General features: G+C 32.1%; 1 protein-coding gene across 2 annotated transcripts; it reads left to right on the top strand.

Moving 5' to 3' along the window:
* Window positions 1–423: 423 nt before the first annotated feature.
* LOC127719856 (uncharacterized) lies at window positions 424–10,100 on the top strand. 2 transcript variants are annotated; one of them, XM_052226195.1, is made up of 4 exons: window positions 424–566; window positions 962–1,075; window positions 7,400–7,911; window positions 8,932–10,100. In XM_052226195.1, exons 3-4 carry the CDS (start codon window positions 7,431–7,433, stop codon window positions 9,594–9,596), a joined length of 1,146 nt encoding a protein of 381 aa, XP_052082155.1. In that variant the 5' UTR covers window positions 424–566; window positions 962–1,075; window positions 7,400–7,430; the 3' UTR covers window positions 9,597–10,100. The 2 variants fall into 2 exon arrangements, with proteins under 2 accessions (XP_052082155.1, XP_052082156.1); XM_052226196.1 differs by lacking the exon at window positions 962–1,075.
* The last annotated feature ends 2,183 nt before the right edge of the window (window positions 10,101–12,283 follow it).

Below are 12,283 nucleotides of genomic sequence, written 5' to 3'. Positions count from 1 at the left end.
TTTTGCCATTTAATAAGGGACTTTCCGTTTTGAATTTTCCTTGGAGTTCAGTATTTTTGTTATTTTACTTTTTTTATACTGTACGGTTGCCGAATTTATAACGAAAGGTGTCATAGTTATGGCCACTGCATACGGAAAATGTGTCGGCGAATTAGAGTACGGAAAGACAATAAATAAGTAGCACTACATTTCTGAAGATTTGGATAAAATAAAGGATTTCCTTTTAAAAGAAAATCTATATATAATGTAGTCTTAAAACTTTACCATTCAAGTATATAAAATCTAACGTTTTTGTTAAATTTGAACTATCATACGACTTTAATAATAAACATAGGTAAGAACTCAAAGTGGAGTCAATTACGTTTTTCAAATATATTTAAAATCGTTATAGATCATAATGTGATATAAACTAGTTAATAAATGCATGTATTACAAGTGGTAAGTAAAGGAGAAAACCCGGCAGTTTACTTTCGTTTTTCTACTGTTCAGCAACTTGACTTTAGAACATTTATAGAAGAAGGCTTGCATATTGTAACAAGGATTGTTAATAACATCAGTTTACGACGGTAATTGTATATATATAAATTTATAATAAAAAAATTTAGTTAATATTTTTTAGTATATTGTGCAACATTTGGTATATTTACATATCAATGCTTGGACACAGTTTGTCAAGCATACTAATATGAAAAGGAGAAATAAACATGGAACATTCAAGTAGTTATATTTACATAAAGCATTATTTCTTTTTCGCTGTGCATTACCGTTCTTTACAATAATCTTGATGATATGCATTAGTATTCCTGATTATGCCTTGGGATTTTATTATGTATGTTTCTTTGTTCAAATACTTTTGACTTTAACCAACAACAGTCATGTTATTTACGTAATTCCTCAGTACTATTTATAGAAATTCCTAATCAATACATGATATTTATGTTTTACATATTTAAATTTACAGATCATTTAATACATAATACAATATATTCAAATTGATAACATCTATACTGGTATTAAAGCTGCGCACAAACATGTTGTACATAAAGATTAGGAATTGTACTATTCTGTAAAGAAGGTAGGTTATGTTAATGTGACCTGTATAGCAAAACATTTCTATTTAACAGTAGCTATCATTGTTTTTATCGAACGCGGTGGTGATGTTGATTTTCAGTTTTTTTATCGCCAGAAAAGGTATATAGATATAATAGTAAGTAAACGTATGAAACAGTAAATATAAACCGAAATTTAAACCGATGTTAAAGTGAAAATAGTTGCTTACATTCTGGTCCTTAAGTCGGTCTCTAATGAATAATTGTCTCACTAGCAAACACCACTAGCTACCACATCACCTTATTGTTATAATTGTGATTTATTCGTAAGTGTTCTGTCACTCAATAAACTACATCTCATATATTCAAGTGAACTTTAGATTAAGGATACTACCGAAAGTAGAAGGTCTACTTCATATCTTGATCTTTTCCTCGATATTGACATAGATGGATAATCTATGACAAACATGATAGGATTTCAACTTTTCAAATTTCCCAGCAGTAGCAGTAGCATACCTTCTGCTCCATCGAATGGCGTAAACATATCTCAGTTAAGGGCATACGATACAGTTTTGATCCCACGGTGAATTTTTGACGAAAGTTTGCATACAAGCTATTAGTCAATTCAGATATGTAATAAAACATATACCTTCATGTGCTACTTTTTGCGATAAATGAGGTTTTTTGGGGTTTTTTTTAAAGATAAACGCAAGCGGATTTTTGCAAACGCATCTGGAATATCTACTCTATATAAGTGTGCTTTGAATTTGTGAAACAATTCTTTGGAAATTATTCATTTTTCTCACATTTCAGGATTTGAGTCAAAGAACGGCATTTTTTGCTGTATATTTATCCAATTTAAAAAATTTCATTTCATTTGTTCATAAAAATTGGCACAAATAATCTTCATACATAATCAAGCCAAATGTCATTTTTAGAAGGAGGGGTCCATGAACTCGTTTTCATGTTAAATCAGTCTGAATGATAAAAATCTGTCGAAAATGCATCTTTTCCCGATAGATCACAATTTGACGTCGTGAAAAATATCATTTTACGTTAGCAACGTTATACCTCCCCTGTAACTGTATCGTATGCCCTTATTACGTTACTCTCGTGCATGGTCACATTAAACAAATTCATTAACAGGGGAAAGCTCCGTACAAAAACATCTAACAGAGTTATGAAGAAGAACGACTGAAATCGAACTTGCACACGCGTTTAACGGTCACCATAACGAATTGATTGACCAAGTCTATGTGTCGGTGCTCAACTCTCTAGCGACTTTATATATCAGTATAGTCGTCTGATCTGATTTTACAGATTGTGTCTCAGTATAAATAGTAAATGAACACTAAAGGACCGCATTCTTATAATATTTCATGTCAGTAAAAAGCTGATTACTGGACTAGTGAAACCCTCCATGACGGAACGTTCACCACCACTTTCATCGACCCAGTTGTTGGAAAAACTTATCAAAGATACCGGCCGAATATAGGTTTATAAACGAACACACAGATTCCAATAACAAATACTCCGAAAAATTATTAATGCAATGGAATTTCTTATCGAAAAAATATATTTCGTCTGGAATGATAGACACTTGCCATTAACAGCTTGGTCTTGTACTCATAGGAAACTATATTTATTCTTAATGACAGAAAACATATTGATTATTGCTAGTCACTCTTTAACCCTTTTTCCATCAGTACTTACATCTAATCCCACTGAAGTTATAACTAATGCTAATATAACGACAACAAAGTACACTATATAGATATAAGAAGATGTGGTATGAGTGTCGTTGAAGATGACGCTGATGATGAACTCAAAAATACGACCTATGACCAATAGCATACGCAATAATTTCAGTTTATGGTTACAAGTTTCCAATAATGAGTTGTAACATACCATCTGCTGAAGCCTAATAAGTTTCTTACGGTATCTAAGCACATGTGATAATATGTTGGAGCATGTTATAATTGTGTTGAGTTAACTAACAGAGGCAAACCGTAGACGCAAAAAAAAAGAAGACGGAAAGGTCAAGCAGAAGAAAGATTGAATTGATAGCATCACGTGTTCTACGGTCGACGTCATTAATATGAGAATTGCTCTGCGTCTTGGTTTCTGGACTTATTAGAAACATTTCAACTCCATCTTCACGATTATCGATTTAGCCTTATTATCGGTTTGTCATAGTCATGTGTTAAACACTTGCTATCGAATTATATAGATTTGACATTATATGACGGATGATACATGCATAGCAGGAGTTAAAAGCCTGTCAACACGTCTGTTATTCATGTATTTCCGTCATTTTAACTCCAATGTTATTAAGACGCATACAGGCATTATGTTTTCTGGTCTATATGTCCCTGCGAGTTTTCGTCTGTTCAAGATGTCCGTTCGTCTGTCCCGTTTCAGGTTAAACTTTTGGTTTAAAGTATTTTGCCATGAAGTTGAAGTTACATAAACTTAATCCAGAAATGCTCTCCGGACATACGAAATGTATTTAGTTTATTTTCATTTGCTCTTCAACTAGGAGACAAAGAGAAATAACTTTAACTCAAATAACGGCAATTGAAAAGTATCAATAATACGGTCATATTCATGACTAGAACAAGTAACGCGCAAATCAAGGCAACAGTAGTGTACCGCTGTTCAATTGTCATAAATCAATTAAGCGAAAACAAATCCGGGTTACAAACTAAAACCGAGGGAAACACATCAACTATAAGAGGAAAACAAAAGAACAACAGAAACACTGAACTGCAACAAAAACAAATGCCAACATATTTAGAAACTGACTATTTGACAACAACTGCCATATTCCTGACTCGGTACAGGACATTTTAAGCAAAAATAATGGGTTGAACCTGGTTTTATGGCTAGCCAAACCTCCAGCTTATATGACAATGTTAAAAATACCGCTAAAATGACAACATAACGTGACAGGAATACAATACAAATAAACGCAAGAACACCCAGATCAGGGAAATACATAAAATAGAAATATGAATTCGGACAAAAATCATTTAATCGGAGAATAGACAGATATATGTTTTCTTAAGAAAGGACCGAAATATCGTCCTCCATCTAAAATAGATTGGAAACAGTTTCATCAGATCATTAAAGACGCTCTGTCTGTCTACTGTTAAAATTGGCGTAAACGTGAAAAATCTGATAAAAAATCTCTAGACAGTTATTTGAATAAAATTATGAATACTGTTAATATTCGTATATCTCATTTTGAAAACAATTCTGAAATTAGTAACAGGGTCCATGATATTCCCATTTCCAGAATAAAAAATAAACTCCAAGTACTCGCAAAGCGGTTTGTGTTCGTACCGGCAGACAAAACAGCAAATAATGTAGTGGTGGTGTGACGCATATACTACACGGAAGTTCTCCAAAACGAAATTACAAATTCATCTACATTCAGGTCCGTACGCTCCACAGAGAGTCAAATTGCAAACAAGCATATCACTGCCACTACCCAGCTTAAGGCCTCTTCCGAACATTTGAAAGTCCCTACTATGTACTGGTTACCTAAATTGCACAAAAAACCATTTAAATAACGTTTCATCTCCGCATCTAGTAAGTGTTCTACTACTAATCTATCAGTGCTTCTAACTACCTCCCTTACTACTATCAAAGAACTTGTTATTAACTTTTGTAATAGAGCTTATGAAAATAATGGTATTAATTATTTTTGGAGTGTTAAAAATTCTTTAGAGGTTTTAGATAAAATACATGCTTTTGATGGTCCTTTTAATTCTGTTGACAGTTATGATTTTTCTACTCTCTATACTACACTTCCACACAATCTTATCAAGAAAAAGTTTTCATATTTAATTAAATGGTCTTTTGAAAAATCTCATTACAAATTTATTTGCTGTAACTCGTATAAAGCCTTTTTCTGTAACGAAAAAGGAAAGTATGCTAGATACACTTACTGGAAATGTGAAAATATGATTGAAGCTTTAAATATTCTCCTGGACAACATATATGTACGTTTCGGCGATAGAATGTATCGACAGGTAGTAGGTATTCCTATGGGCACTAACTGCGCCCCTTTAATAGCAGATTTATTCCTGTATTGCTATGAATCTCAGTTTATGACCAAACTCAGTAAAGACACGTCATTGTTACATTTGGTTGATACATTCAACAATACCTTCCGTTATCTAGATGATATTTTTTCGTTAAATAATCCAGAGTTCTCTAAATATACTACCGAAATTTACCCAATAGAACTTACTTTAACTAAATCTAACATAAACAGCAGTAGTTGTCCTTTTCTGGATTTGGACATTTCAATCTCTAAAGGAAAACTCCATACGAAAATTTACGACAAAAGAGACGATTTTTCATTCCCTATTGTTAATTTTCCTTTTTTAGACGGCGATGTTCCTTTGGCTCCATCATACGGTGTATATATATATCCCAACTCGTTCGTTATGCCCGTGTGTGTAGTGATGTCATAAATTTTAACGAACGTAATCAATGCATCACTGGTAAATTATTAAATCAAGGATTTCGTTACCATAAATTACGTAAAACTTTTGCTAAGTTCTTTCATAGATACAAAGATTTGATTAGTAAATTTGGCTGTACTTGTAGAAAACTGATTAAAAACGGTATTTCACATCCTAAATTTTACGGTAATATTGTACTTAAAGCGCGGAAATCACTATGTGATCCGTGTAAACTCATCGAACCTTTAAACAGGCTTATTAGTAAAGGTTATCTTACCAATGTTGTAATTAGATCTTTGAATATAGTTTACATTGGCACTAATATCGATTTTGTCATCAGCAAATTAAAACATAACTAAATTTGTATTTTTTTCAAGTGAGATGTATAAAGACACACCCACGTTCGTTTAGATCTATAAAGAGGTTAAACTCCTAACTATCCTACTGTCTGTCGATACATTTATTTTTGGCATTACACTAGTCATGTCTTCTTTGACTGTCCATGACGTTAACATACTAAATCCCTGGGATGTGTTTTAGTTGATTATAGTCTCTGATGCATGATTTTTTATCATTAATTGTTTTGGCTTTAAACTAGCTGTCAGTAACTGCGAGTACTCTCAAATCGTACTTTCTTGTTTATTTGACCTGTTGATACTAATTGTATTGCTTTTTTGTTATTTAATGTTATTCAGGGTTATATCTGGTCTATATGCCAGCTTTTATAAGTGTTTGGTATAACTATAAATTTTCACTTCGTACTATTAACATCAAAATTATTTATTTTGTAATAATATTTCTTTTCTCTATTGGTACTGTACACGTATACCTGACAACAAAATTATTTTCATTTACCTGTGTTTAAAGTTATTGCAAATGGATGGTATTTTTGTTCGAGCATATTGTTTTTCTTTAATTGTTTAACATTTCTTACCGATATAACATGTTGCCTTTATTATTCTTCCTTTAGTTTATTTATTTTGTATTCAAAATTATTTATTTTGTAAAAATATTTCTTCTCTATAGGTACTGTACAGGTATACCTAACAACAAAATTATTTTCATTTACCTGTGTTTAAAGTTATTGCAAATGGATGGTATTTTTGTTCGAGCATATTGTTTTTCTTTAATTGTTAAACATTTCTTACCGATATAACATGTTACTTTTATTATTCTTCCCTTAGTTTATTTATTTTGTATTTACATTGTGTCATAGGTCAAATTTATTTGTTCAGTGTATGTTCAATGGTGTTAATATGTCCTTTGATTGAGTTAAGCTATTTCAGTTGATATTTTATAGTGTGTCTTTCTATGTTGTGATGTTACACTATTGTTTCAGAAAAAGGGTGAAGGTTTGGTACCATTAAAACGTTTAAACCCGCTGCATTTGTTTGCACCTGCCCTAAGTCAGGAATCTGATGTTCAGTAGTTGTCGTTTGTTGATGTGGTTCATAAGTGTTTCTCGTTTCTCGTTTTTTATATAGATTAGACCGTTGGTTTTCCCGTTTGAATGGTTTTACACTAGTAATTTTTTTGGGGCCCTTTATAGCTTACTGTTCGGTGTGAGCCAAGGCTCCGTGTTGAAGACCGTACTGTGACCTATAATGGTTTACTTTTATAAATTTTTACTTGGATGGAGAGTTGTCTCATTGGCACTTATACCACATCTTCTTATATCTATTGACGACCATATTCAAATAAGTGAAAAGTTTAAATGATTTGACCTACGCCTGACTAATTATAGAATCCCTAATAGTTTTTGTTTTGTTTTGATTGATTGATTTGAAGTATTATAACTAAGTATCACGTGTTTATGTAGGTTAGTCAAAATGAATTTAAAAACTCCTGACTATTTAAGCATATTATATTTTTCAGATTGATTATCGAGCCGAGAATCCCATTTGAAATGGATCAAGAGGGCGACGACATACCAGGTGAAACAATAGATTTCAACTCCATTAAACCAAATTCTTTACCACTTGGTAAAACATATCATATTTTCTTATCGTACAAGACTGACAATCGAGACCGTCGAGTCGCCTTACAGATAGACAGATTGTTACGAGGTAAAGGGTACAAATGTTGCCTCCATGAAAGAGATTTTCTAGCTGGAGATACCATAGTAAACAATATTGAACAAAATATTGAACGTTCTATAAAAGTAGTATTCTTGTTATCAGAAAACTCTTCTGCAAGCGAATGGTGCCAATACGAGCTAACTGTGACAGAGACATTTCATATTCAGAACAAAGGATATAAGCCAATCATATTAAAGCTTGATCAATGCAAGTTGCCAGATACGTTGAAAAGATATACATACCTTTCAGCAGACAGGCCTACAGAAGAATGGATTGGCAGACTAGCAGCGGCAATTAACAATGAAACCGGTAAATATATTGTTTGTTTTGTTTGTTTTGTCTAATGTGTATTTTTTTGTAATTTTGATTTGTTTTGTTTTGTTGGTCTCTTTCTAAAATACCCACATGGTTTTTAAGCTTGTCAAGTAAGATAATATGTTGATATAGAGCTAGGGTCATGGGGAACACTGACGGAAAATGTAGGCATTTCCGTCATATATTTACAAGCATACAGGCATTTGTTACTAAATATAGAAATCTATTAAAAAAGCCAGATGCTTTAATTTGAATATATAGCAATTGCTCTTCAACCTCTTAATTTTCCCTTTGGCATCTTCAGCCTCATTTATTTTTACAAAATTAATGATACAAATTTGAAGTTTGTATATAATTTCGAATCATTATTTTTCTTAAAATGAAGATAGATATCCACTAGAATTCTTTTGTCAATGTTTTTCCCTAAGGAGAAGATATCAAAATCAAATCTATGCGAAATAATCAAAATCAAATATGTAAAGAATGTTAGAGTTTATCAAAATGGCCATTGAAAATTACCATGCAAACCGTCACTTCTATTTTACGCAGAAAGATGGAATATAATGTGCTTAATGAGCAGACGTTCGATACAGAAACCTGGTGTATTTGAATTTCGTAAATTTGATTTCATACACACTTCCATATAAAAGAATATTTAAAAATCACAATATATATCATGGATTACAAATGTGTCGGGTATATAATTCGGAAACAGTCCGTGTATATGAGGATTTTTTACTCCACTTGGAATCTCGATAATGTTAATTAAAAAGAACATTACTATGGGACGTAGTCTTAACCTTCATCGCAGTGAATGTAATAGAATCTTAACGGTAAAACGTAATGAATATCCATCAATGGTATAATTTTAATTTATAATCACCGTGTACTAAATTAATAGCTGAAAGTATCGTTATACAAACAAACAGTGTCTATAAAAGGTAATTACTTTATTGCAAAACATTTTCTGACGTACAAAAAAACTATTTGAAATTATTCATCATTATATTTCAGATCACCTGATTACTAGCAGAAGAACCATTAAGTTCGTTCCAGTTCCATGTATTGATTACAATCGTGACAAAGAACACAAAAATTCCACATGTCGATATCCACACATCTGTGCAAAGTATATAGTCAATGATGATAAATGTGATGGAAGTTGTGGCAAAAATCATAATTTGGTAACCAATCAGTCAAGGGAAATTTTAGTTGACATTGGATTCATTACTGACGGCAATTATGATTCCCTGCTGGAAACCTATAAGCACAAATGTCAGAAAAAGCTGGCTGATATGGCAAAAACTGGAGTAACTGGCCCCTGTTGTTATTATAATTACAAGGGATGTTTGCTTGGTGATTTTCACTGTCCGTTTACTCACATATGTAAAGACTGGTTTCTTGGTTCTTGCGTAAAGCAGAAATGTACCCTTTCTCATGATATTTTGAATGATCACACGAAAGGCTTGCTTAAAATCTTTGACATTGATACTACCCAAGACAAGGTCGTCATTTTAAACAGATATCGTGCAAAGTATCCTCACAAAATGTTTATTCCGATGCAAGAGTCAGTATTCACAAGAACGTTTTTGAGGGAAAACTGGTTGTCTATTGTAATAAGTGTTCTTATAACTGCTGGAGTCACTGCCTATTTAATACAAATTGATTTAACAGTTTAAACATATTTAAATAGGTTGACGAACTTTCGTTATGTTTTTATGAGCAAATACGTTGAACTGTGAAACTGAACTAACGGACGAGTCTATTCTAGAAATACTTATATACCTTTTCGGATTTGAGCGTTCCTGATGAAGGGAAATCCAGAAAACTGATTCGGACGCATGAAATTTATAACGTGTTGTTTTCATTTTTCATTTGAGACAAACATGAGTACTTATCATGCACACTCATTCAAAAGGGGATATATTAAGGCAGGTAGTTTATCGATGCTCAAATATCATATTTCGATTAGGAAGAACATAGAATATACACCAAATCAATTAAGATGCAACCTATGTAATTACTTGTGTGATGGATATTCCAATCGAAAACATATTTGTAGCATATAAAGATGATCAGGTCTTTCACAAAGACACAATTCTGTCTAGTTCATCATTATGCACTATTTGTGTATTTTTATGCAGGTTTGTTTCATTCTCTATAAATATGAAGCAGAGCTCATATCTTTTATGAGTTGTTTTACTATTTAATTTTGTAGTTTTCATTAGGTTTTACATTTTTGCTATAATGAATATTTTAAAAAGATCGAAAGAAATGGCACGATAAGAGCCATATATGGGTCTCTGAAATAATGTAAACCTATTCAAGCCTTTCAAAGTTATCTTAATTGATCCTAATTATTGTCTTTTTGGGTGGCTCACCCAATTTTGACAATATAACGGAATTATAAACAACTGTCATACAAGTGGAAGGTTTAGCTAGCTATATATATATATATATATATAAATATATATATATAACCAGGTTTAACCTACCATTTTCTTTCTTTGGAAAATGCGTGTACCAAGTCAGGAATATGACAGTTATTTTCAAATCGTTCCGTGAGTTGACGTTTGAGTTTGTCAGGTTTCATGGACTTTCCCCTTTTTGTATTTATTTTGTTATACTTTTTTATTGATAAATGAACCAGTTGCTGAAATCGGTAAAAATTAGTGCAGATTGGTCATTGTTGATGACACTCTGACGTCATTAACACACGTATTTGAACTGAGATTGCAAATACACACATACATTTTGGTAAAAAATATATATGAGAAAGAGCTGTACCCAAAAAGATATTTCACGCACGTCAACATTTTTATAAAATACATTTTCTAGCAAAATATCTTGTTGGGTAAAGCTCTTGCTCATATTTGAACGATAACATAATTAATGACAAGATATCAAAATAAGATTAGTTTGGTAGTTTATGATGTTTTCCTCTAATCTACGAAATTTGAACCACAAAAACCAATATGTAAGACAAAATTCAAAAATGTAAATATTGATATCCAACAGACGTATGTCTTATGTTCATCTGTTCATTTATTACAGTTTTTGATTTTTCGAATTCATTGGACCAAAATGTGGCCTTATCACACCTTTCCCTTTATTTTGTGTATGAATATTTTCACATGCATTACAACCATAAATATGACTGAGGTATTGAAATATTGTTATAACTAGTTAAAAGAATAAACACAACCTAGAAGAAAAAAAAATTGTTCATGTTTATTGTTGAAGAAAGTACCACAAAATGGTCGGGGCCATATAGTTTCCCCCTTACGACTTCACATATTGAGCTGATTTTAGTACGTGAGTCTATTATGATGAGCTATAGATCGAGTTAAAGTTTGGTTCCGCTTCGCTGAATTTTTGCTAAAGTTACGGGCTTTGGACTTTGTGAATTTTGTGAAAATAACAGTTATATGGACAATTTTTTTAAATGAATTCACATATTGAGCTGAATTTTAGTATGTGAGCCTACTATAATGAGGTAACGTGTGGTTCCGCTCCACAGATTTTTGCTGAAATTGCGGGTTTTGGACAGTTTTTTAAATTTATTGAAAATAACAGTTATACTCAAATGTCCACTCCAAAAAATGGCTTCAAGCTTTTTTGCGAGTTGAGCCATTCATGTCGTTCCGACACATCTAGTATATGGCAGTTTTAAATTTTAGATTTCCTGATATCAAAATATTTTTGTGATAAGAAAATTTTCATCTTTTGATATCAAACATATTTTTTTGTGATATCAGAAAACAGAGTGGGGGATGAAAAATGGCTACCTGTGTTTCAATAAAAGCATCCAAGCTCATCCACGAACCCTAACATCAGGAAATATATGCAAATAACCAATTGACCAATTATGACCAGTTGTGTCATAATGTGGAACACTGCTACAAGATATTATTCATTATATTGATGGCATCGTTTCCCTTGTAACAAAAACAAAGTACTTATGTCAAGGATATTTCCAAGTTTTTAAAACATGATTAAGACTACAAAGCCTTCAAAAAATGCTTTTTCATATCATTTGACGCCAAAAAAATTACACTAATATTCAGGTGGATGAAATTTTACAAACAGCTGAATGAGCACTGAATTACCCCTTTCTAACTTATTACCAAATTCGAGTTCCACCAAAAGACAATATAATGATTTGTTTAGAAAACTATTTTAAAAAATAACATATTTACTTTTGCTTCAAACACTTGAAGTTCAAAACGGCGAAGCCGTGTCAGCGGAATTAGCCGACCTACGAATATACGAAATACTCGAATTGTTTTTACATAGCTGATACAATTCATACTTACCCAAATTTTGCATTCGATTTTTTTCAAATTAAATTTACTTATTTGACAGT

Source organism: Mytilus californianus, unplaced genomic scaffold (assembly GCF_021869535.1).
Source record: "Mytilus californianus isolate M0D057914Y unplaced genomic scaffold, xbMytCali1.0.p SCAF_11, whole genome shotgun sequence".
NCBI lineage: Eukaryota > Metazoa > Mollusca > Bivalvia > Mytilida > Mytilidae > Mytilus > Mytilus californianus.
This window is presented reverse-complemented; position numbering and strand designations above follow the sequence as displayed.